At 48.7% G+C, this 23,499-nt stretch overlaps 1 protein-coding gene across 2 annotated transcripts in view; it reads right to left on the minus strand.

The window, feature by feature from the left end:
• Hip1 (huntingtin interacting protein 1) overlaps window positions 1–22,197 on the minus strand; it is a 130,032-nt gene extending 107,835 nt beyond the window's left edge. Inside the window, exon 1 of one of the 2 annotated variants that reach the window (XM_076923174.1) lies at window positions 21,993–22,196. In XM_076923174.1, coding sequence (XP_076779289.1) covers window positions 21,993–22,112 — 120 coding nt within the window. In that variant the 5' untranslated portion in view covers window positions 22,113–22,196. Of the gene's footprint in view, window positions 1–21,992 lie in introns of both variants that reach the window. The other variant, XM_076923175.1, reaches the window with a different exon arrangement.
• Window positions 22,198–23,499: the final 1,302 nt, after the last annotated feature.

The following is a 23,499-nucleotide window of genomic DNA, read 5'->3' on the forward strand; positions in this document are numbered from 1 at the left end:
CCTTTCTGGTACACTTTCAAGATGGCCGACAATGCACCTTCATCTACATCTATATTTCTGACCCTTACACACCTAGTTCACACCACTTGTGTTCCTTACAGTGACCTTGCTCAGACTTTTCCCCCCCATGCCTTGTGGGGTTTCACTGAACACACCAAGGTCTGGACTCTGTCATTCAATGCACAAAAGGTCAGGGTCAAATGGAAGGGTAAGGCCTAGGGTTGAGTTCTCCATATAAAGGCATTTAAGCTCTAGTTTAAAACAAAACAATTTAAAAAAAAAAAAAAAAAAAAAAAGCACTGTGTAGGCCAAACAAAACAAACCCACAAAACATTCCAGCCTCAGGGACAAGCCACCAGTCTGTGACTTCTGCGGTGGCACGCTCTCTCCCCCAGCTTCTCCTTAGCTTGAGCCTGGTCCTGCAATCCTACCTGCCCCTGCTGCTGGCTCCCTGTGGCTTCTCTGAAGCTGAAAGGCACTGTATAGCTCCAATCACTCTCATAAGTAGATGGAGATTATTAATCCCGCCTTCTCGGGCTTCCCTCTCTTCTCTGTCTCTCTGTCTCTGTCTCTCTGTCTCTCTCTCTGTTCTAAAAGTAACTTGAACTCTGCAATCAAGAGTGATTCATCCCCAACTGGCTCTGCAGGCCTCTCTGGCTCAATGGTGAGCGCAGGGAGGAGGGTATGTTGACATTCCAAAGACCACACTCATTCTAACCCCAGTGGACCTCAGTAGAACAAGCAAAGAAGATGACAGATGACAGGTCCCTGCCCTCAAGGGACCAGACAGAGCTTCCATGAGTGGAGCATCTCATTTCGCACACAGCAAGCCCTGAAAAAAAACATTTACTGCTGATTGACTGACATGGTGATTAGAACATGGTACCATGAGCATAGCCACGGGGAAAGTCAGCAGCCAAACCAGGCAGAAGGACTTGAGGGAGGGACTACAGGTACCCTGGCAAAGAGAACCCTAGAAATCCTTTATTGGGGACTTGAATGTTCTAGCCCTAAAGAGAGACAACTGCTGCTGCCTCGACAAGGGAATGAGAAAAACTGTCATTTTGGGTTGATTTGCCAGGCTGGGGATAAAATCAAGGGCATCACATATGCTGGGCAGGTGCTGTACCATTGAGCCACGCCCCCAGCCCCTCACTGGGGGATTCTAGGCAGGGGCTCTACCACTGAGCCACGCCCCCAGCCCCTCCCTGGGGGATTCTAGTGCTCTACTGCCATCTTGCTGCCCCAGCATGGACAGGTTTTTGTTGTTGTTTTGGTTTCTTTTTTGGGGGTGGGGGAGGATTGTTGTTATGTTTGGGCTTTCTCTTGAATAAATTTTTAAAGTCATCATTAATTTTTTGCAGCCACGTTATGCATGCTTATAATCCTAGCATTCAGGAAGCTGAGGCAGGAGGATCACTGTGAATGTGAGGTCAGTATGGGCTAGAACAGTGAGTTTCAGGCCAATGAATGTTAAGAGTGTGAGAACTTGCCTGGCAGTGGTGGCGCACGCCTTTTAATCCCAGCATTTGAGAGGCAGAGGCAGGCGGATCTCTGAGGTTGAAGGGCAGACTGGTCTACAGAGTAAGTTCCAGAATAGCCAGGGCTACATGGGGAAACTCTCTCTCTCTCTCAAACAAACAAACAAACAAACAGTGTGAACTTGTCTCTTTAAGAAAACAACAACAACAAAACAAGACACAAAACATATTGCTGCTTGTATGCCGTAGTGGTTTGTGTTGATTGTTGTCTTGACAGGCTCTAGAATCGTCTAAGAGACAAACCTTCAGGCACATCTGTGAGGAAATCTTTAGACTGGGTAAATGAAAATAACAAGACCCACCCTAATGTGGGCGGCACCATTCCCTAGGCTGGAGGCCTGCAGTAAATAAAAAGAAGGCAAGCTGAGTACCAACAGCCATCTTTCTCCCCTTCTTGAGCTTCCTGACCTTGGATGCCATGTGACCAGCCACCTCACACTCCTGCCGCCATGCTTTCTCCACCCTAACTGTGAGCCAAAATAAACCCTTCCTTTCTTCCTTCCTTTTTCTTTCTTCCTCCTCCTCTTCCTCTTCTTGGAAACAAGGTCTCTCTATGAGTAGCCCTGGCTACTAGCCCTGCTAGAGCTCACTAGACCAGGCTGGCCTTGAACTCACAAAGATCCGCCTGCCTCTAACCCTGTTAGTGCTGGGATTAAAAGTGTGCGCCATCCTGTCCAGCAAACCCTTCCCTTCTGAAGTTGCTTTTGCCAGGCATTTTCTCACAGTTGTGAGAAAAGTAACATATGCCAGTCTCTTGATTACCACAGAGGGAAAGACGGTGAAATACACGCTACAAACACAGAGATGAGAACGTTCACTATGTCAGCACTTGGTACAGGAAAAGGTACTTGTTTTTATTTTTGTCCCAATAGAGACATAAATTCATCCCCCAAAGAGGTTTAAACCCCCCCCCCATCTCTGATAGTTCTATTTTTAGTTTAGAAGAACACTTGAGATACAAAAACAACATTAGCCCTAAAAGGTCAGACTTTCTTATGGTCATTCTGTCTGCCCAAGAGCCCAAAATGAAGCCTAGAGGAGAAAGAGCAGGGGCTGTCTGCAGTGAGGGAGGCACCAGGCTACCATGCATGAGTGGAATTTCAGGGCTGAACACACACATATTCATATTCTCTGTCTCTGTCTCACTCTCTCTCTCTGGCATGAACTGGTTGTTCCCTGCTTTTTACTCTTGGCAATTTCCTTTTTCCCCAGAAGGCCTGTGAACCAGCTCTTGAGAATGGGGCAGAGGAAGAGAGAAAGAGGGATGGAGAAGGGGAGAGAGGTTAGCAAAGGGATTATTCTGGGCAAGCTCTCCCCATGTGCTGCCTGGAGTCTCCACAGTGTAGCTCCCCGGAGTTTGACAGGGAGGATGCCCGAGTCACTACATTCCAGGACAGGAGTGTGTGTGTGTGTGTGTGTGTGGGGGGGGGGGTTAGGCCTTTTGTTTGAGATGGAGTAGCCTATATAGCCCAGGCTAGCCTTGAACTGGTGATCCTGCATCAGGCTTTTGAGTGCTGGCATGGCAGGCATGCATTCACACCCATGCCAAGCTCTTGAGGTATTTTTAAACAGAGACAAGTAGGAGCGATCAAGACATGATTGCCTGGAAACAGAAATCTAAACTTCAAGCCCTGGGCTGGTGACAGACCTTGGAGAAGCACCTGGGACTTCTGTAATTAAAACTTTGACACCTGGTCCTGGCTCTGCTCCCAAGAAAACCTGGTATGGCTCCACTCTCCTCACAGAGGATTGTAAAGTTGTCTTTCCCCTTCTCTGGCAGACATAACACCATCGGCACTGCTCTTTAAATATCTGTGCCGGGAAGCTATATTTAGAGACTTATTTGGCCCTCAAAATAAGCCCCATTTCCTGTGGCAAGAAGTTCTCAGCGACAGGAGAGAGGCCAGGAGGACTCCCAGGCCCTGGCAGGCAGCTCGGAAGCCAGAGATGTTGGAGCGGTGCACAAACAGAGGCGAATAGCTTCTCGTAGATAGGTGACTGCCTTCCAAGACTATGGAGAAAATAAGCTTTAGGGGCCTTTTCAGAGTCACACTGGAGAACAGCTTGCTGTAGGGTGGCCACATGGGTGAGAAGCCATATGGCCGACAACCCTTTAGTGGGTGGGTGGGAAGGACCTGTACTTACTCATTCATTAATTCTCTCACTCAGTCATTCTGCCAACCATGCACTGGTTCAAGACCAATGCACTCCTTGTTGCTCATTCACGCAATCGCTCAGTCATTTGCACACTGGCACACTAACCATCCATCATTCATTCATTCATCAGTCACTCATTCATTCATTCAATGACTCACCCAGACATGAATTATTTACCCTATCACTCCACCATTGATTTATGCACCATTCAATTTATTTTCATTGTATTTATTATCATATTTTATCTCTTTTACTTTTATTTACTTAGTCAGCCATTCAGCCGTTTACCTGTTCATTTGCTAAGCCCACGCTCTCGAGACGAGGAGCATTTCTACTGGGGACGTGAGGGAAGGCTTCAGCACCAGGGGACAGGGACAACAGCCAGCACGGGCTACAGCCGCTGATGTGTTTATAAAAGATAAAGAGAGGAGGGAATAACTTTTGGTGGAGGTGTGGTGAGGTGTAGGGGAAAGGGGTGCCTCCGCAGAGGGACCAGCCACATATATAGTATGGTATAGAATAGAGTTTATTCAGGGCGTGGGAAGGGAAGTTAAGAGGGTAGTAGAGGCAGAGAAAGGCAGAGACAGAGACAGAAGAGGACTAGAGAAATAGAGACTGGCTATGAGCATGTGGAGAGAGCGGGGAAGAGACAAGAGGACAGAGCGGGAACAGGAAGGCAAGAGCAAGAAAGAGAGACGAGAGAGAGAGAGAGAGAGAGAGAGAGAGAGAGAGAGAGAGAGAGAGAGGAGGAGGAGGGGCAAGCAGCCCCTTTTATAGTGAGAGTCAGGCACACCTGGCTGTTGCCGGGTAACTGTGGGGTGGAGCATGCCTGGCTGTTGCTGGGGTAACTGTGGGGCACAACGAAGACAGAATGCTAACAGCTGTGACCACTCCTGTGTAGTCCAGTAAAAGAGCCCAGATGTCAACACACATTCTATACGACCGTGAGGGCTGATGAAAAAGCCAACGGTAAGCTGCACGTGCTAACGTTGGTTGTAATCCCACTACCCAGGATCCCGAGGCAGGAGAATCTCTGAGTTTGAGGCCAACCTAGACTATACAGTGAAACCCTGACTCAAGATTAAAAAGAAGAAAGAAATTAAGAACAAAACGGGGCTGGAGAGATGGCTCAGCAGTTAAGAGCACTGGCTGCTCTTCCAAAGGTCCTGAGTTCAATTTCCAGCAACCACATGGTGGCTCACAACCATCTGTAATGAGATTTGGTACCCTCTTCTGGCTTGTAAGCATACATGCAGGTAGAACATTGTATATATAAGAAATAAATGTAAACAACAATAATAAAGAACAAAACCGATTTGGGGCTGTAGCGCCACTGGTAGAGCACACAAAGCCCCGAGTTCGGTCCTCAGTATCACATACGTGGGTTAGTGGTACACAACTGTAATTCCGGCATTTGGGAAGTAGAGGTAGGAGGGTCCTGAGTTCCAAGACATCCTGAGATAGTGTGAAACTGTGCTAAATACAGGAGGGGGGAAGAGAGGAGAGCAGAAGCCCTGCCACCCTGTCTGCTGTCCCGGGAGTAAAGATGCCATGGTAGAAGGGACCTCGTGGCCACTCAGCCCTCACTGAGGATTTGGTAAGCATCACTTCTTCTGAACATTTGGTCTGAGATCCCCTTTAGGTACTCGGAAGAGCCGCTGAAGGGCTCCTCTGCACTTCACCAGGCTCCCTGCTACACTAACCGACGTCTTCCACAACCACAGAATGGTCCACGCAACCACGACACTCACCTGGCTTTCACACTGCAAGCTGACTTCTGAGTTCAGCATCACGGCGCTCTTTCTGTTCCAAGATCTGTTCCTCATCTTAGCATCCTCCCACCTGACGGTTCCTCCAGCCTCTCCTGGTCCCCTCTGCGACCTCAGAACTTCTAAAGAACCCTGATCAGGAGTGTGCATGTGTTTTTCTAAGTGTGTGTGTGTGTGTGTGTGTGTGTGTGTGTGTGTGTGTGTGTGTTATGTTTGTGGAGTGTGTGTGTGTAGTTGTGTGTGGTTGTTTGTGTGGCATATTTGGTGTATGTGGTGTGTGTGTGTAGTGTGTGTGTGTATGGCTCTCTGTGTGGTGTGTGTGATGTATATATGTGTACATGTGTGGTGCATGTGGTGTGTGGGGGGGAGTGGTATGTGAATGTCTATTTGTGTGTGCGGTGTGGTGTGGTGTGGTGTATCTGTGGGTATGTGTGTAGCTTTATTTGGTGTGTGGTTGTATGTGTGCTGTGTGTGTGGTATGTTTGTGGTGTTTGTGTGTGTATGGTGGCTTATGTGGTGTGTGTATGTGGTTGTGTGTGCGTGGTTTTGTGGTTATTTATGTGTGTATATGTGTGTTTGTGTTGTATGTGTGTAAATCGGAGGATAACTTCCACAGTGTTGATGTTTTCTTTCCTCCACATAGGTTCCAGGGATGAGGTGGTGTGTGGTCAGGTGGGCAAGGTCTGCAGTTCTCTCTCTGGCTCAGGCTTGCTAAATCTTAGGTCAGTATTCCACAAGTGCATGCTTCCTCTGCAGTTAAGCCCAGGAACAGTAGAACCTCCCAGATTTCCAGCACAAGTCTGAGTAGGCACAGGCGCAGCAGGATCCCAGAGCTCCCTCTCCATCCCTCCTCTGCTGCCTGTCTCCGAGCCTGCTTTCCTCTTCGCAGACACTCCACAAAGTCTCCCTCCCATTTTTCAAAAACTAACACAGCTTCATTAAAAGATTTTTTTCTCCCTCTAAATGTTCAGTAAAGTAGATCTGAGCTCCTCCAACCTGGAACTGTATCAAAGAACTTGGTGGCCCAGCAGGGAAAAAAAAATATGTTCTGAACGGACTGTTGAATTGTCCTTTCAGGACACACTTCTGGGAACAGGTGCCAACTGTGGAATTCCAGTGTCTGATCTACGGCCACGGAAAGCACACACCAAATAGCAGAGGTCCCCTGGGGTCCAGCAAGGTAGTTTGTCTGTCTGTGAAGTCAGACCTGGGAGGCGCTGAGAATCTTGCCTGGGAGCATGGCTTACCCATTAACTTGTCCCACCGCACTCCTCCCCCACCTTCTGAATTACATTTATTTGTGTATTTGGGGGGGGGGGGGGGCTGTGACAATAGAGGTCAATGTTTTTAAGTCAGTTCTCTCCTTCTCCCCTGTGGGTCCCAGGGATTAAACTCAGGTCATCTTGCTGGCCCAGGCTTTTTCATGTTCCATCCCAAACAAATGGCTACAAACTCAACAACATAAAACACACAAGTTGTCTTTTTTTCTTTCTTTCTTACAATCTTAGTGTGTGTAAGTGTGACCATGGTGTGCATGGACCACACTGTGCATCAGAGACCAGAAGACATGCTAGCCAGCCTAGGAGAATCTCCTGTCTCTACCTCCCAACTCCCTGTGAGAACTCAGGAATTAGATACCTGCTGAGGTCCTATTGTATATGGGTCTGAGCATCTGGAACTCAGATCCTATGCTTGGGTAACTTGCTTGGGTGCTTTACCCACTGAGCCACCTTCCCATCCTAGTTAGCGATTTTTAAAAGATTTATTTATTTAATGTATATGAGTGCTCTGTCTGCATGTATACGTACATGCCAGAAGAGGGCATCAGATGATCATGAGCCACCATGTGGTTGCTGGGAACTGAACTCTGGATCTCTGGAAAAGCAGCCAGTGCTCTTAACCGCTGAGCCATCTCTCCAGCCTCCAGTTAGTGAAGTGGTTTTTGTTTTGTTTTGACAGAACCTCTTACTATGTAGTTCTGGCCTCAGACTCATGATCCTCCTCCCTAAGCCTCTGGAGAACTCTGACAACGGCCCATGGCAATAGTACCCATTTCTAGTCTCGTAGCTCTGCAAATTAGAAGGCCAATACAGCTTCCAATGAGCTAAAAATCAAGGTGTCCTCCTTACTAGAGACATAGAAGAATCTGCTTCCAAACTCAGGTACAATCCAACTCCTTGTAGTCCTAGGCTAGAGGTCCCATCTCCATGATGCTGTTACCAAGGGCAACCCTTGGTACACTAGAAGTCTTCCTTTGGTCCTTGCCCATGAGTGCTGCCCTCTAGTGCTGAGCATTAGATGCACAGGAAAACCCAAGGAACTTCGTGTTTAGACCTAGATCTCAGTCTTAGGAGGTCTCATTAGGCAATGCTAATGTTATGCACATGCAAATATTCTAAGATGTGAAATCTCCAGGGGGTTGGACTCTCCCTTGGGCTTATTAACTTAGGGCAAGTTCTTTGCCTGTAGATGGGGTGCTCATTTGGAAAATATAAGATGCTATTCATCTTTCTCTCTTCTCTCTCCCTCTCTCCCAACCCTCCCTCTCTCTGTCTCAATCTCTCTCTCTCTCTCTCTCTCTCTCTCTCTCTCTCTCTCTCTCTCTCTCTCCTCTCTCTCCTTCCCTCCCTCCCTCTCTCTGTGTGTGTTTATGTGGTACTGGGGACAGAACTCAGAACATCATGTGTGTTTGAAAAATACCTCTGAGCCATTCCCTCACCCCCTCACTGGGGAATTGTGGCAGGTTCTCTATCACTGAGCCACGCCCCCAGCCCCTCACTGGGGGATTCTAGGCAGGGGCTCTACCACTGAGCCACGCCCCCAGCCCCTCACTGGGGGATTCTAGGCTCTAGCTCTACCAATAGGCCAAGCTCCCAGGCCTCTTTTTACTTTTTGTTTTGAGAAATAAGAACAGCTCAGCACAGAACACTTGGCTGGCATGCATACATCACTGAATACCAGCTCAGGAACAAGAATATGGCCCCAGGGTAGACAAGATGACTCAGAGGGTAAAAGTACTTTTTGTGAAAACCTGACAAGTTCAGTCCTCAGTAGAAGGAGAGAACCAATGCCTAAAAATAGCCCTCAAACCTCCATGTCCTTGGTATACACAAGACCATACCCTGCCATGCATAATAATAACTGGCAAAACAAAATAAATAAGGAATATTGCCCTATTTAAGACACACCCAAAGGATACCAAAAGTATATGGGTGGCACATAATTTCAGCCAAACATGGCCTTGGATCTGGGAAACAGGTCAAACACAAGCCAGCACACTGTGTAGGCGGCAAGGAGCTTCCATGGGTAAAGGTGCTGCCAAGCCTGATGATCTGAGTTCGATCCTCGGGATCTACAGGTGAAAGGGGAGAGCTGACTCCTAAACTATACATGCACCATGGCACTCAGTAAGAGTGTGTACTGCCCCTGCAGAGGTCAGGAGTTTGGTTCCCAGCCCCCACATCTAGTGACTTACACCTGCCTGTATCCCCAGCTCTGTCCAGGAGATCTGCTCGTTTCTTTCTGGGTTCCTCAGACACACACACACACACACACACACACACACACACACACATACTTTTTTAAAAAAAATTTTTGTTTATTTAATGTATGAGTGCTCTGCTGCATATACATCTGCCTGCCAGAAGAGGGCATCAGATCCCATTACAGATGGTTGTGAGCCACCATGTGGTTGCTGGGAATTGAACTCAGGACCTCTGGAAGAGCAGCCAGTGCTCTTAACCACTGAGCCATCTCTCCAGCCCCAGCCCCCACCACATACACACATTCTTACATAAAAATAAATAAAACTTTAAAATGAGTAAGTAAGTATAATAATAACGGAAGGAAGGAAAAAAAAAAGAAACAAAGAAAGAGAGGAAGAAAGAAAAGAAGGAAACAGCCAGGCAGTGGTGGCGCACGCCTTTAATCCCAGCACTTGGGAGGCAGAGGCAGGTGGATTTCTGAGTTCGAGGCCAGCCTGGTCTACAGAGTTCCAGGCCAGCCAGGGCTACATAGAGAAACCCTGTCTCGAAAAACAAAAAAAAAAAAAAAAAAAAAAAACCAAAAAAAAAAAAAAAAAAAAAGAAGGAAACAAAGAAAGAGAGATGCCCATGAGGATCTGTCTGGAAGGCACACTTCACCCATGCTTGCTTATGTTAAGCACCCATGTTGTTTAGCCTCTCTGCTAAGTGCTGGGCCACCACACTAAATAGATAAATGAGAAGTTAACTATGGAAAATAGACTGAAAACACTGATGAATAGAAAGCCCAAAACTCAAAACACCCCGGTAACCAAAGTCACTCTGTGTGTAGATTCAAACTTGGCGTCAATGCAAGGTAGACAGAAAACACGAATGAACAGAAGCCAGAGACCACAGGCACAGTGTGGATTAATGATGGTCTCTACTTGCTGGCTACCAGCGATGGCAGTACTGGGAAGCAGCAGGCAGGTACATGTCATAGGTCAAACGCTTGCTCATGTTCCCGCTGCCTTTGAGAATGCTTTTGGGGAGGCTGACTTTGAGACGGGACTTAAATAAAGCACATGTGGACAGACAGTGGTCAAGCCCCTGCACACAGCTGCCTTCTCCCTGGGAAGAGCTGTCTTTTCGGTTGTTTCAATCTTCCGAGTGTTGAGACGGAACATAAACACAGCTGTGCTTGGTGGGACACACCTGTTACACACCTGTGATTCCAGCACCTGAAAGCCACAGGAAGGAGCAGAGTTCAAGGTCGCCTGGTTGTTTGAGTACAGCTTGGGCTAATAGAGAATTCAAGGACGGGGCTGGGAAAGTGGCTCGATTAGTCAAGTCCTTGTCCTGCAAGCGTGAGGACCTAAGTTCAGCCCCAGAATCCAAGTTAAAAAGAGCCGATGCTCGGAATCCCAGCGATGGGGAGGCGGAGATGGGCAGATGGGCAGATGGATTCCTTTTTTTTTTTTTTTTTTTGGTTTTTCGAGACAGGGTTTCTCTGTGTAGTCCTGGCTATCCTGGAACTCACTCTGTAGGCCAGGCTGGCCTGCAACTCAGAAATCCGCCTGCCTCTGCCTCCCAAGTGCTGGGATTAAAGGCGTGCGCCACCACCGCCCGGCGGCAGATGGATTCCTATAGGGGCTCATTAACTACCTAGTCAGAGACTCGAAGAAAAAGGGGGGAGGGGCAGGCAAGTGAACGAGCACACGTGCGCGCACGCACGCACCACGTAAGGAGACCGTCACAGTAAACTCAGGCTAACAGGCTGCTGGCTGGAGCTCCCAACCACTCACTTGTACCCAGGGCAGCTTTCACTCCCACTGTGCTGAGATTGCTTCCTGTTTTTCTGCCGTTCTACTACCTGAGCTATGGGCTCTGGGTACCGATTCCCTTCTGCCTAGAAACCCCAGCAAAGGAGGCAGAGGAAAGAGGGTTGTAAGTTTGAGGCTATCCCTGTCTCAAAACAAAACAAAATATAATAAAAATATATTGACTGCTGTGTGGCTCTTAGGGCCTGTGACTCCTGAGCTCACGCTACCCTGCTGTCTTAGCCTCTCCATGGTCTGTGTCTTCCTCTCTCCAATGCTAGCATGGTCGGTGTCTTTCTGCCCTTCTCCCCTCCCCGTTACATTGTTCCCATTGGCCTTGAACTCATGGGTTTGAGGGCTCTTCCTGCCTCCACCTCCTGAGCAGCTGGGACTCAGGCACACATCACTAGTCTGTTTCCTTTCCAGGTGCTGGGATAAAACATTCTGAGAAAACAACACAAGGGAGGAGGGCTCATCCTGGCTCACAGATTCATCACAGAGGGATGGCACAGTAACGAGAGAATTTGCATCCACACTGTATCCGCCGTCAGTGGCAGAGGAGTGAGGAGCTAATGCGTACGTACATGTTGCTGCTCCATTTTATACAGTTCAGGATCTCCTGCCAAGGGAATGGTTCTGCCCACGGTTACCACGGGTCTCTCCGTGTCAATCAATGAAGCCAAGTCACTCTCAGGATGACCTTAATCTAGATAGTCTCTCGCAGGTGTGCCCAAAGGCCCCTCTCCCGGCGATTCTAGAGGCTGTCAAGGTGACAGTTAGCATTAACCATCACACCATGGTTTCTAGATAAACTTATATCCAAGGAGGGTGTACATATGCCGTTTTTTTTTCTGAAAGGAAGTTAAGATATTTAAGTACATCTGGACAAACCAAATGTGTGTACCATTTTTGGTTGTTGTTGTTTGGTTGGTTTAGGGTTTTCTATCTGTTTGTCTGTCTGTTTAGTTACAGACTAGGCTTCCACATTGAAAGATTTTTAAAAGGGGTGGGGGTGGGGGTGGGGGTGGGGGTACAGAGCGATGGCTCAGTGGTCACACGTAATGATGGGAGTTAGACCCTGGCACCTATGTGATGGAAGGTAAGAACTGCCCTTTCACCTCCACATATGTAAATTAATTTTTAAAAAAAATGTAAAGGCAGACATGGCTTTGACTATCTGTAATCCCTGCCCTTGAGGAGGCAGAGGCAGGATCAAGAAGGAGTTCAAGGTCATCCTCAGTTAACAGGGAAAAGTTGGAGGCCAACCTGGGTAGAAAGTGAGACATGGTCTCAAACAAAATAAAATGTCTGTGGTCAAACCTGCACCAGGTTCATGGCTTCCCCGTGCACTCTCAGGCAAATCACTGACCCTTGCTGAGTTTCCGTGTCTGTACTAGGAAAATGACCACAATCACAGATTATGTGGTGCATCTTTTAGTCAGTAGCCCAAAAGAGGTCAATTGTAAATGTGACTTTGGATGCAGTGTTAGCAGTCATTGGATCATAGGCGGCACTGGATGCCGGGATGGCCCATCCCAGCTTCCTGAACTGTCTCACCAGCAGTAGTAGCTGTGAGTCCGTCCAAGAAATAAAATGCTTCTCTTTCCCCTCACTAGTATCAGACTGCACTTCCCGACTCTGATCTGGGACAAGGTTCCTCCCTGCCCGTTCAGGCAGGAAAAACAGGAAGCAGCCTCCACCCTGTCGGGAGGTGGGACTGACAAAACTCCCTTTGGCTAGGTGGGCAATATTCCAGGCCATCAGAGCTCCTGGAAGCAGCGGCAGACAGACTGGCCACTGGCCCACGACTGCCACACCCACATCTCTAACACTGCACCTCAGAGAGTAGAATACCCGAGCCAATGACTGGGGTGCGCAATACAGCCCGTTGTCTTGAACACTGGCCAAGCAAGAACATTTGGGGGTGCCTGAGAGGGTCATGGAGTCTGCCCTTTGAGTCCTATTGCTTCTGAAGGTGCAACCCCAGGGTTCTGAGCGCCTCATGGCTCTAATACCTGGTCACTACTTCCCAGAGAACCATCCAACATAGTATCTTAGAGATTGCTACAAATATATAAATTGAGGGCCAGCGAGAGGGCTTGTCAGGTGAAGGTACTTGCAGCCAAACCTGACAATCTGAGTTTGATCCTCAGGACCCACATGGTGGAAGGAGAGAACTGATTCCCATTAGTTGTCCCCTGACCTCCATACAAGCACTATTGCTGGAGTACACACACACACACACACACACACACACACACACACACCCAAATGTATTAAGACCAATACCACAAATGCCTGTATTCCAGAAGGGAATGTGAGGCCATCCTCCAAAAGAGAAGAGGAAAAAAAATGAGAAAAAGAAATGAGTGTCTTTCCTTACAGGTTCCTAAGCCAAGACACTTGAGAGCAAGAAGGAGCACCTGCCTAGAATCCCCCAGTGAGGGGCTGAAGAAATTGCATTTGATGCTCTTAGAGAGGACAAACCAGCATCTACCCTCTGTAAGGGTCCCCCAATGGACAATGAGACTCACAGCCATCTCAAAGAGGGAATTATCAACACAGGAAGCCAAGGTCTGTGCTTGTATAAATGTGATGGTATACTACAACCCGGCAGTTCATACTCACTGGAGTATATGACCCAAGTACAACCAGACCTCAGGGATACCTGGTGCATGTTTAAGTTATACGAGGGCAAGGACCAGAGACCCTGGGGATATCATATCACACAGTATCTGGGGATGACCTTGAAACTGTTTGGTTTTAAGACAAAGTCTAACTGTAGCCTCAGCTTGCCTGGAACACCATATGTAGACCAGGCTGGTGTCAAACTCATAGAGATCCACCTACCTCTGCCTCCTCAGTGATAGAATTAAAGGTGTGTGCCACCACATCTGGCTTTTTTTTTTTTTTTTTAAAGCCAGAATAAAGTGTTGGATTCCCTGGAACTGGAGTTACAGGTAGCTGTAACTCCCCTAATTCGAGTGCTGGAATCTGAACCTATGTCCTCTTCAGTAGCTTCAAGCATACGTAACCACTAAGCCATCTCTCCAGCCTAATTTATTAATTTCGATTAGCCATCTGTAATGTGTGGGGTACATGCATGGCCGTGGAGGACCTAGGAGGTTGTCCGAGCCTCTGGAGCTGGAGCTACTGGTGGTTGCAGACTGCCTGATACGGCTGCTGGGATCTGAGCTCAAGAGCCTCTGCGAGAGCCGTGTGCACTCTTAGCCACTAAGCCATCTCTCCACCCGCATCCTTGAACTCCTGATCCTTCCGCCTTTACCTCCTGAGTTTTAGGATGACGGACACACCTTAACAGGCCCGGTTTATGTGATGCTGGAGATGGAACCCAGAGCTTTGTCCGAGGCAGGCACTCTACCAACTGAGTTATAGTCGCAGCCCCTAACAAAAGTTCTTGAAAGAAGGGACAGGTAAAGAAAGAAAGGGGAAAACCAGATGGTGGTACACACCTTTAATCCCACCTTTAATCTCAGGAAGCAGAGGTGGGAGGATCTCAGAGGTCGAGGGCAGCCTGGTCTTCAGAGTGAGTTCCAGGATAGCCAAGGCTACACAGAGAAATCCTGTCACAAAAGGAAAAAAGGAAGGAAGGAAGGAAGAGGGGAGAGGAAGGGGAAAAAAAGAAAGAAAATGGTCAGGAGGGCAGGCACCATGAGGAACTAAGGAGAACTGGACACAGGAACATCACGGCATGGAGACAGCAGGCCACAAGCGGTGTGTTCAAGAGGAAGGAAAAAGGCGGGGCCAGGGACACAGAGGGACCAATGTCTAGGCCACAGGGCATGGGGGGAGGGGTGTGTGCAGATGTCTTAGGAGAGACAGTCCACAGGACAGGAAGTCAGCAAGGGAATGTGGGGCGGTGATGTCATGGTGGTGAGACCAGAAACTGTTGAGGTGAGAGCCGAGGAAGTAGACAGGTGTAAAAGAGAAGTGGGGTGAGGTCAGCATGTGGGGCCCCCAAAGATTAGGGGAGGAAGGAGTAATAAAGCAGGATCAAAGATGGCTAACACTGTCAACAGGTAGGGCCTCGGAGACAAATCTGTGAGCATGCGCATAAGGGGGCATCTAGACTGGGGTGGGCAGATTCATCCTATATATGGGCTTTCGGTAAAAGCTTCACTGTCCTACGGGCTGAGGTTCTGCACTGCATAATAAAAGGAGACAGTGAGCTGAGCCCGAGCATCCATCTCTCTCTGCTTCCCGACTGTGGATGCCACATGACCAGCCACCTCCTGCTCCGGCCGCTATGCCTTCCCCGCCAGGATGTACTGTATCCCTTCTGGACCCATGAGTCACACCCACAGCCCCTCACTGGGTTGTTTTGATCAAGCGCTCTATGGCTGAGCTGAGCTACACTTTCAGCAATGCCCCCCCACCCACACACACACACTCCCCCTCCATGTCTTTGGTTTTAACACCCTTAAAAGTCTGCTACTTTGTTTCTCTGATCACAACAGAGTCCCTCCCCTCTGCGGAGTCACAACTCCTCTGGGGCTAATCTTGATCTTACTCATCGCTGCCTTCGTTCCGTGGTATATGCTCCCCAAAATAATATTAAAAGAATAAACAGCTCACAGAGAAAAGCTTTTTTTTTTTTTTTTTTTTTTTTTGGCTAAGAAAATATAGCCAGGGGGTCATGTGTGGTGGGTATGCTTTAATCCCAGCATGTAAGTGGCGGAGGCAGGAGGATCACATAGTCAAAGAGATCTATCTATATAGTGTGACCCTGACTTATAAACTAGAACCGAGGACGCCTGCTGCCAAGATCGACAACTTCAGTTTGACCACCAGAGCCCACTGGGGGAGGCCAGAACCAAGTCCTGCAAGTTGTCCTCTGGCCTCTACATGCACACCCCCCACACACACACACAAAACAAACAAAGCTAAATAAAAATGTGGGTCGAGTAGGGCTGCTTTTTGGATCCTACACGATATAATAATAATAATAATAATAATAATAATAATAATAATAACAATAACAACAACAACAACAACAACAACAACAAAAAACAACATATGGCTGGGGAAATGGCTCAGTGGATAAGAATACTACCACAAAAACACGAGGACCTAAGTTCAAATCCCGGCACTCACTTTTAAAACATGGCCACATACACCTGCAACCCCAGTGCTGGGGATGGCTGGCAGAGACAGGAGGCTAGGAACTTGCAGCACAGCTCTGGGTTCAGTGAGAGACCCTGTCTGATGTCCCTTGTGCATGCATGGAGAGTACATTTACACACACACATACAGGCACATAATAAGTTTTAATTAAAACATTTTTATCACATATTTATGGTAATTATACACATTTTTTTCACTGTTGTTGGAAAAAATAATACTAAAGCCACATGGGATAGAGCACACACCTATGATGCTAGCCCAGGGAGGTGGAGGCAGGAGGATCAGGAGTCCAAGGTCATCCTTGGCTACCATAGTGAGTTCAAGGACAGCCTGGGATACATAAGACCCTGACCTAAAAGCAAACAAATAAAATAAAACAATACTAGAGTATTGTCAGCTGATGAAGTAAGTCAAGCCAGTTACTTGGGAGGCTGAGGCAGGAGAATTACAAACTTGAGGGCAGCCTGGGGTTACACAGCAAGTATCAGGCCAGCTGTGGTGATTAAGTGAGATGTTGACACAAACTAAAATTTATGGTTTATTTCTGCGCGTGCGCGTGCGTGCGTGTGTGTGTGTGTGTGTGTGTGTGTGTGTGTGTTTCCCTGGATTACAGTTACAGGTGGTTATGAGGCCACTTGATGTGGGTGCTGGGGACCAAAATCAAGTCGTCTGGAAGAGCAGGAAGTACTCCTAACCACTAAATCTCCAGCCTCCAAACTTGAAACTAAAACCAAAGCTGGGGATGCAATCTGGTTAGAGTGCTTGCCTAGCACACGTGAAGGCTAGCCAGCCATGGCAGAGCTTGTCTACCGTCCCAGTGTTTGGGAAGTGTAGGCAGGAGCACCAAGAGTTCAAGGTGAGCCTCCACCATGTATCAGGTTTAAGTCCAGTCTGGTCTACAAAGCAAACCAAAACACAAAACAAGAAAACTAAACAGAAGGGGAGATGGGAAAGCTTTCTGCGAAGGCTTTGCTTTTACCTTGCTTGGACTCTTCCTATAGCTGAAGAAACAACTCAATTACCATCCGTATCCACCCACAGACGTGCTAGCATTACACACGATTCCTTCTTCCACGAGCATGTGCGCATGTGTATGTGACAGTGTACAAGTGGTGTATGCATACATACGTGGTGGAGGTCATAAAATCACCTCAGGTGCCTGTCAACTTCCACCTCTTTGAGACAAGGTACCTTATTTTATTGGAGTATTTTTCATGACATACCCCAAGCTAGCTGGCCCGTGAGTTTTCAGGGCGGTTCCTGCCTCCAACTCCCATCTTGCTGTAAAGAGCACTGGGGTTACAGACGCCTGCTCCCATGCTCAGCTTTACATGGGGTCCAGGGATTTGAACTCAGGTCCTCACACTTGTGCGGCAACCACTGAGACATCTTCCCAGGCCCTCTCCCTCTTACACATTAGCGTCCTGGTAAATGCAGAATCGACTCCATAAGGGAAATTGAAGATAAGTATAATGTCAAGAAATAAACTACTATTCTTGTCCCTAATACCCAACTAATGCTTATGCTGAGCTGAAACAGTAAGGAGGTGATGGTGGGGTACAGCCTGGGCTGCTCAGTAAGGAGGTGATGGTGGGGTACAGCCTGGGCTGCTCAGTAAGGAGGTGATGGTGGGGTACAGCCTGGGCTGCTCAGTAAGGAGGTGATGGTGGGGTACAGCCTGGGCTGTTCAGTGACGAGGTGATGGTGGGGTACAGCCTGGGCTGCTCAGTAAGGAGGTGATGGTGGGGTACAGCCTGGGCTGCTCAGTAAGGAGGTGATGGTGGGGTACAGCCTGGGCTGCTCAGTAAGGAGGTGATGGTGGGGTACAGCCTGGGCTGCTCAGTAAGGAGGTGATGGTGGGGTACAGCCTGGGCTGTTCAGTAAGGAGGTGATGGTGGGGTACAGCCTGGGCTGCTCAGTAACGAGGTGATGGTGGGGTACAGCGTGGGCTGCTCAGTAAGGAGGTGATGGTGGGGTACAGCCTGGGCTGCTCAGTAAGGAGGTGATGGTGGGGTACAGCCTGGGCTGCTCAGTAAGGAGGTGATGGTGGGGTACAGCCTGGGCTGCTCAGCGGTCCCCATTCCAGAAGGGACAGTGGCCATGTGACATTCTGAAAACAGCGCTGAGAGCTAAGAAGGACAGACTGCCCGGAAGAGGCTATTCCTGGGACACAGAAAAACACCACAATCGTGGCCCTTCATTTGCAAAATGCCTTCATGCTTATAGTTTAATGCATCCCATACCACGTTGTCCTCTGACCTTGTTACGGTTTGTATATGCACGGCCCAGGAGTGGCACTATTAGAAGGCGTGTCCCTGTTGGAGTAGGTGTGTCACCGTGGGTGTGGGCTTTAAGACCCTCATCCTAGCTGCCAGGAAGTCAGTTTTCCACTAGCTGCCTTCAGATGAAGATGGAGAACTCTCAGCTCCTCCTGCCCCATGCCTGCCTGGATGCTGCCATGCTCACACCTTGATGATAATGGACTGAACCTCTGAACCTGTAAGCCAGCCCCAATTAAATGTTGTCCTTTATAAGAGTTGCCTTGGTTATGGCGTCTGTTCACAGCAGTAAAACCCTAACTAAGACAGACCTCCATAAGCACACTGTGCTATAACCACCCCTACATACACTGCAAGGTTAAACATTATGGTTTGTTGTTTATTTATTGCATATGAGTACACTGTAGCTGTTGTGGGCCACCATGTGGTTGCTGGGAATTGAACTCAGGACCTCTGGAAGAGCAGTCAGCGCTCTTAACCGCTGAGCCTTCTCTCCAGCCCCTATTGTGTTTATTTTATATGTGTGTGTTGTATACTGATGTGCACAGATGCATACATGTGCACATGTAGAGGCCAGAGGTCTATACCGGGTGCTTTCCTCTATTTCTTTCCACATTTTGTTTATTTTTGAGACAGGTTCACTGACCTTGAATCTCACTGATCTGGCTAAAACAGGAGCTACACTGTTTTGTTTTCATGTGGGTTCTGGGGATCTGAACTTAGGTCCTCAAGCTTGTGCACCAAGTGTAACCATTGAGCCACCTCCCCAGCCCTGAGTTATCTTTAGTCTACAGTTGGGAAAATGAGGCTTAGGAAAGTCAGACTGTTTGCCTGACGGCACAAGGTTCCATCCATTAAAGCACATTCACTGAGTGCTCATGCCCAAACCTAAGATGTCTCCTGTGGCTTGGCCGTGTGGCTCACTTGGGAGAGCTCTTGTCTAGCATGCATGAAGCTGTGGGTTCCATCCCCAGTGCTGCCTGAAACCAGCCATCGTGGGACACTCCTGCAATCCCAGCACTCAGGGTGGAGGCAGAAGGATCAGGGGTTGGAGATCATCTGTCTTCATAGCTAGTTTGAGATCAACAGAACTATAAGAGACCCCTGTCTCAAGACAAAACGAAATGAAGAGAACTCAAATCCCTTCTGGGGCTGCTCAGGCCTCAGAGGTAGCCGGGATGTGGTTAAAGGTTGGGACCACTTCCATCTGTGTTACCCAGCAAGCTATTTAACCTCGGTAGGCCTCAATTTCCTCTAAGCAAAATGGGGTTGATAACCACTCCATCAGTTCTTGAGAAGATTAAAGATAGCAAATAAAGTACTGTACTTCGAGGCCTCCAAACATAGTTAATTAGCTACAATTATTATAAAACCCTTGCTGATTCTCTTGGTCTCTGATGATCCCAATGTGTTTGTTTGTTTGTTTGGGTTTTTTATTTTTTAACTTCTGGGCTATTGAAATTCTTTTTGAGATAAGGTCTTACTATGTATAGCCACAGTTAGCCTGGAATCTGCTACTTAGACCACACTGGTTTCAGCCTTGAAAGGATCCTCCTGCCTCTGCCTCCTGAGTGCTGGGATTGTCAAAGTGTCCCACCATGCCTGCAAGCTTGAGTTTCAACAACTGAGTTGGATTGTGGTGGCTCAGACCTGTAATCTGAGCACTAGGGAGGCAAAGGCAGGGAGATTGATGAAAGTCTGAGGGCCAGCCTGGTCTACATTGCTGATTTCCAGGCTAGCCTAAGCAACATAGTAAGATCCTCCCTCAAATAGAACGAAAACAACAATGACCAAACAAACAAACAAACAATTTTTAAAAAACCCTCAGCACTTGGGAGGCAGAGACAGGCAGATCTCTGTGAGTCTGAGGCTAGCCTGGAACAAAGTGAGTTCCAGGTCAGCTAGAGCTATTACTCAGAGAAACTCTATCCCCAAAAAAAAAAAACAAAAAGAAAAAATGGGGGTGGGGGGCACAACTGAAAAACTCTGCTGTAGTATATCTCAACACACACACATACCCACCACATCAAATCTGGCTCATAACAAGTGTCTACAGAAGGTAAAACTAGATACTGCCTAACAGTGTCCTTGCTGGATATTCCCTGGGCAACTAGGAAAAACGTTGCTTACAGTTGGAAACATTCAAATGCCTAATTTCTATCACTCTATATTAAGTTAAAACTTTAAAAACATTTAAAAAGTAATTTTTGGTGTATGTGTATGTTGTATGGGGTGTTCACGGCACAGCTCGAGCATGGAGGTCAGAGGACAGCCTGGATGAGCTGGTTCCCTCCCTGGCATGAAACTCAGGTGGCCAGACCAGTTGGCAGGAGCCTTTACCCCTTAGCCATCTCCACTGGCCAAAAGCTCAGACTTTTATATCTAACTTACTGCTCCAGTTTAAGTTATCAGAGATTCTCAAAGGATTGGATGCTATAAAAAAACTCCAGTTTATTTCCTTCTTTCAGTTTAAAAAATAAAAGAGGTTTCTGGGGGTTGGAGGGGGCAGGAACACCCAAGGTTAAACGCAAATGTCCTTTTTAAAAAAGGATCTTCAGTTCAGAAGATCTGACAAAATTTTTAAAAAGCCCTAAACCCTGTGGACATTGAGAGGTAAGTGAATGGCGGTCTTTCCTTCCCTTCCCCGGGTACAACTACCTCCTTTTCCCCCTCAGACACAAAAAGTGGATCCAAGGGTCTCAGAAACAAGAGGTGGATTAAGGTTCCCCTGGGGTGAAAAGGCTTTCTTCCGTACACGGTCCATTTATAGAACACGGGGGCCCTCCTTATCTCTTCCATCTTTCCTACTCACAGAACGCGACAGGGGACCTGCCTCTGGCTGAAGTCAACTTCAAAGTAGAAGCCAGAGTGGAACCAGAAAATCTACCGGGCCAGCTTCCGCAGTGGGATCCGAAGGGTTGTACTCTCAGAAACAGTCTTACATGCAGATGAACGGATGACTCTACACCCCGCGCCTCACAACTTGACTGAGTCCGATCAATACAGTATGCATAAAAGCTTGAGGGAAAAGTGGATAGTGGCTTTTTGTTGATAACCGCGGTGGAATCTTGGCCATCTGCCCTGGTCAGACCAGACAAATAAGGCGGTCTGCTTATTAGCTGTCAGGCATATTTTGGAGGGTGAAAGCAAAACCTCAAAGCAGGATTCTGAGTATCACTGGACAGCTTATCCCGACACGCAAGGGTCTGACAAGCCAAACGCCTCAATTCCTACCCCAGACTGCGCATGCCCATTCCTCCAAACCCCCGGGGCACTTTCCAAGTTGGACAACACTTCACATTTCCTACGGTTCTTCCCATCACTCAGACCCCTTTGGCCCAGCCTCGGAGGCCAACAGCTGGGGCTGCTGAGAGCCAAGTTAGAGGCACGGTTGAAGGAGATGCTGGGGAGTGGAGGGAGACGTCAATATAAAGTAGAGTGACTGGAGCCACCCTTCACACCCCCACGTTGGCGTTCCCACACTTGTAAAAACCAAGTGCTTCTCCTACCCAGGAGCACCCCTTCCATCAGTCCCCTTTCGACTTCCTTTGGCCTCCTTTGTGACCCCTGATGGTGCTCGCCAAAGCGGTCCCCTCAGCCACAGGAATCTGCACCCTGACCCCCATGTCAGTAAGGGATGCCCAGGTCCCGGACCTTCCTGGGACCCGCCTAGTTCCATACCCCTAAATTATTCTGATAGCAGCCACCTTGCCTAATCCCTTCCCGGGCCTGCAAGACCCACTCCCTTCCAAGCCTCTCTAGCACCCAGCATCACTCCAGGTGCCCCAGGGATGGATGCCCCAGGGTTCTCGAATCTCACCTGAGTCCGCTCGAAGCTCTCGCGCTCCGCAGCCTCCATCCCAGCACCAACCCCGCGCCGGCTCAACACTTTGGGCAGCGGGTTGGGTACCTGCTTCATGGAGCTGGCCATCCGGTCCATCTTGTCTGGGCGAACAGAGTCAGGGGCCCTCGGCCGCCCCGGGATCCCCGCGGCGCCTCCTGCCCCTCCCTACCCGCGGGGATCCGGCGCTAACGGAGACAGATTCCGTCTTCCATTGGTTGGCAGCGCTGTCCATCTCCCTCAGGACCCACCCCATCTCTCCAAGAGGCTTTTCCCCACATCCCTCTTCCCACTTCGGAGGCGCTCGGCTCACTTCACCGGCTGGCCCGCCTCAGGGCGGTCGGCATGCTATGACTGGTCTGAAGGTTTGTCCATTATCATTAGTGGGCAGGACCTGGTGGGCTGCTGTCCCAGCCTGCCCCCGAGGCTCCGCCCCATGATCAATGCACCGCCTTCAAGACCTATGTGTACGCTGCCATTGGTCTGTAGACTTGTCTGTCAACACAGCAGGGCTGGCTTTGTGGGCTGCCCTAACCTTCTTGCTGGCTCCATCCTACGTCCTTCACTCCTCCTCTGTCCCCACCCTCCAGGACCAAAAAAGCACCATGATTGCTCTGAAGGCTTATCCGTCATCCTAGTGGGCGGGGCCTGGCTGCTACAGACCTGCCCTTGCTGACACGCTGCTTCGAAGCGCCACCTCCTGGGTCCTTTTCTGCTGCGGGTTTCTGATCACCAAGAACTGCGGTCCAGCCGGCGCCACGAGCTCCCGAGGGGACGAAAAGGCAGATCAAGGGAAGCATGGCTGCACAGCTTTTACCAGGCTTTCTGGGGAACTCCGCGTCTGTGTGGGCCGGCGATGGCGGTCCTCAAAGTCTCCTCCCTATGTATTCGTATCTGCTTGTTCTGGAGGATTGCGGACCCGGGTCCCCAAGTACTGGACCATGACTGCGGGTATCTCCCCAGAGCTTTCCAAAGTTTGCTTCGTTCTCACCTTACTTTGGTAGAAACCCCAACAGATGCTCCGTTTTATCTATGGTAGGGTCCACTCCTCCCATCCTGCTCTGGGAGCACCCACAGACTGGGACGTGTGCTCCTCAGCAAAGAAAAAAAGTTACACGTTCTCCACTAACAGAACTGGTAGCACCGTTAAGCATTAAACAATTTGATGGTGCTATCCATCTATCTATGCAACAGAACCTAGTACAAGTCTCACTCGTACTAAGCAACGTTTTAATTAATTAATGGCAGTATCAAACTCATTATGTAGCTGAGTCCCTTGAATCCCCGATCCTCTCGCTTGCCTCTTCCATTCAAGTGTTAGGATTACAGGTGTGGGCCACTATGCTTGACTTTTCTTCATGTATGTGTATTGTGTACTTGTGTGTGTGTGTGGGTCTGTGTTCATACCGCAGCGCACCTGTGGAGGTCAGAAAACAAGCTTCTCTTCTCTACCGTGTGGATCCAGGGATCGGACTTGAGTGGTAGG

This window comes from Arvicanthis niloticus, chromosome 24 (assembly GCF_011762505.2).
Source record: "Arvicanthis niloticus isolate mArvNil1 chromosome 24, mArvNil1.pat.X, whole genome shotgun sequence".
In the NCBI taxonomy this organism is placed as follows: Eukaryota; Metazoa; Chordata; class Mammalia; order Rodentia; family Muridae; genus Arvicanthis; species Arvicanthis niloticus.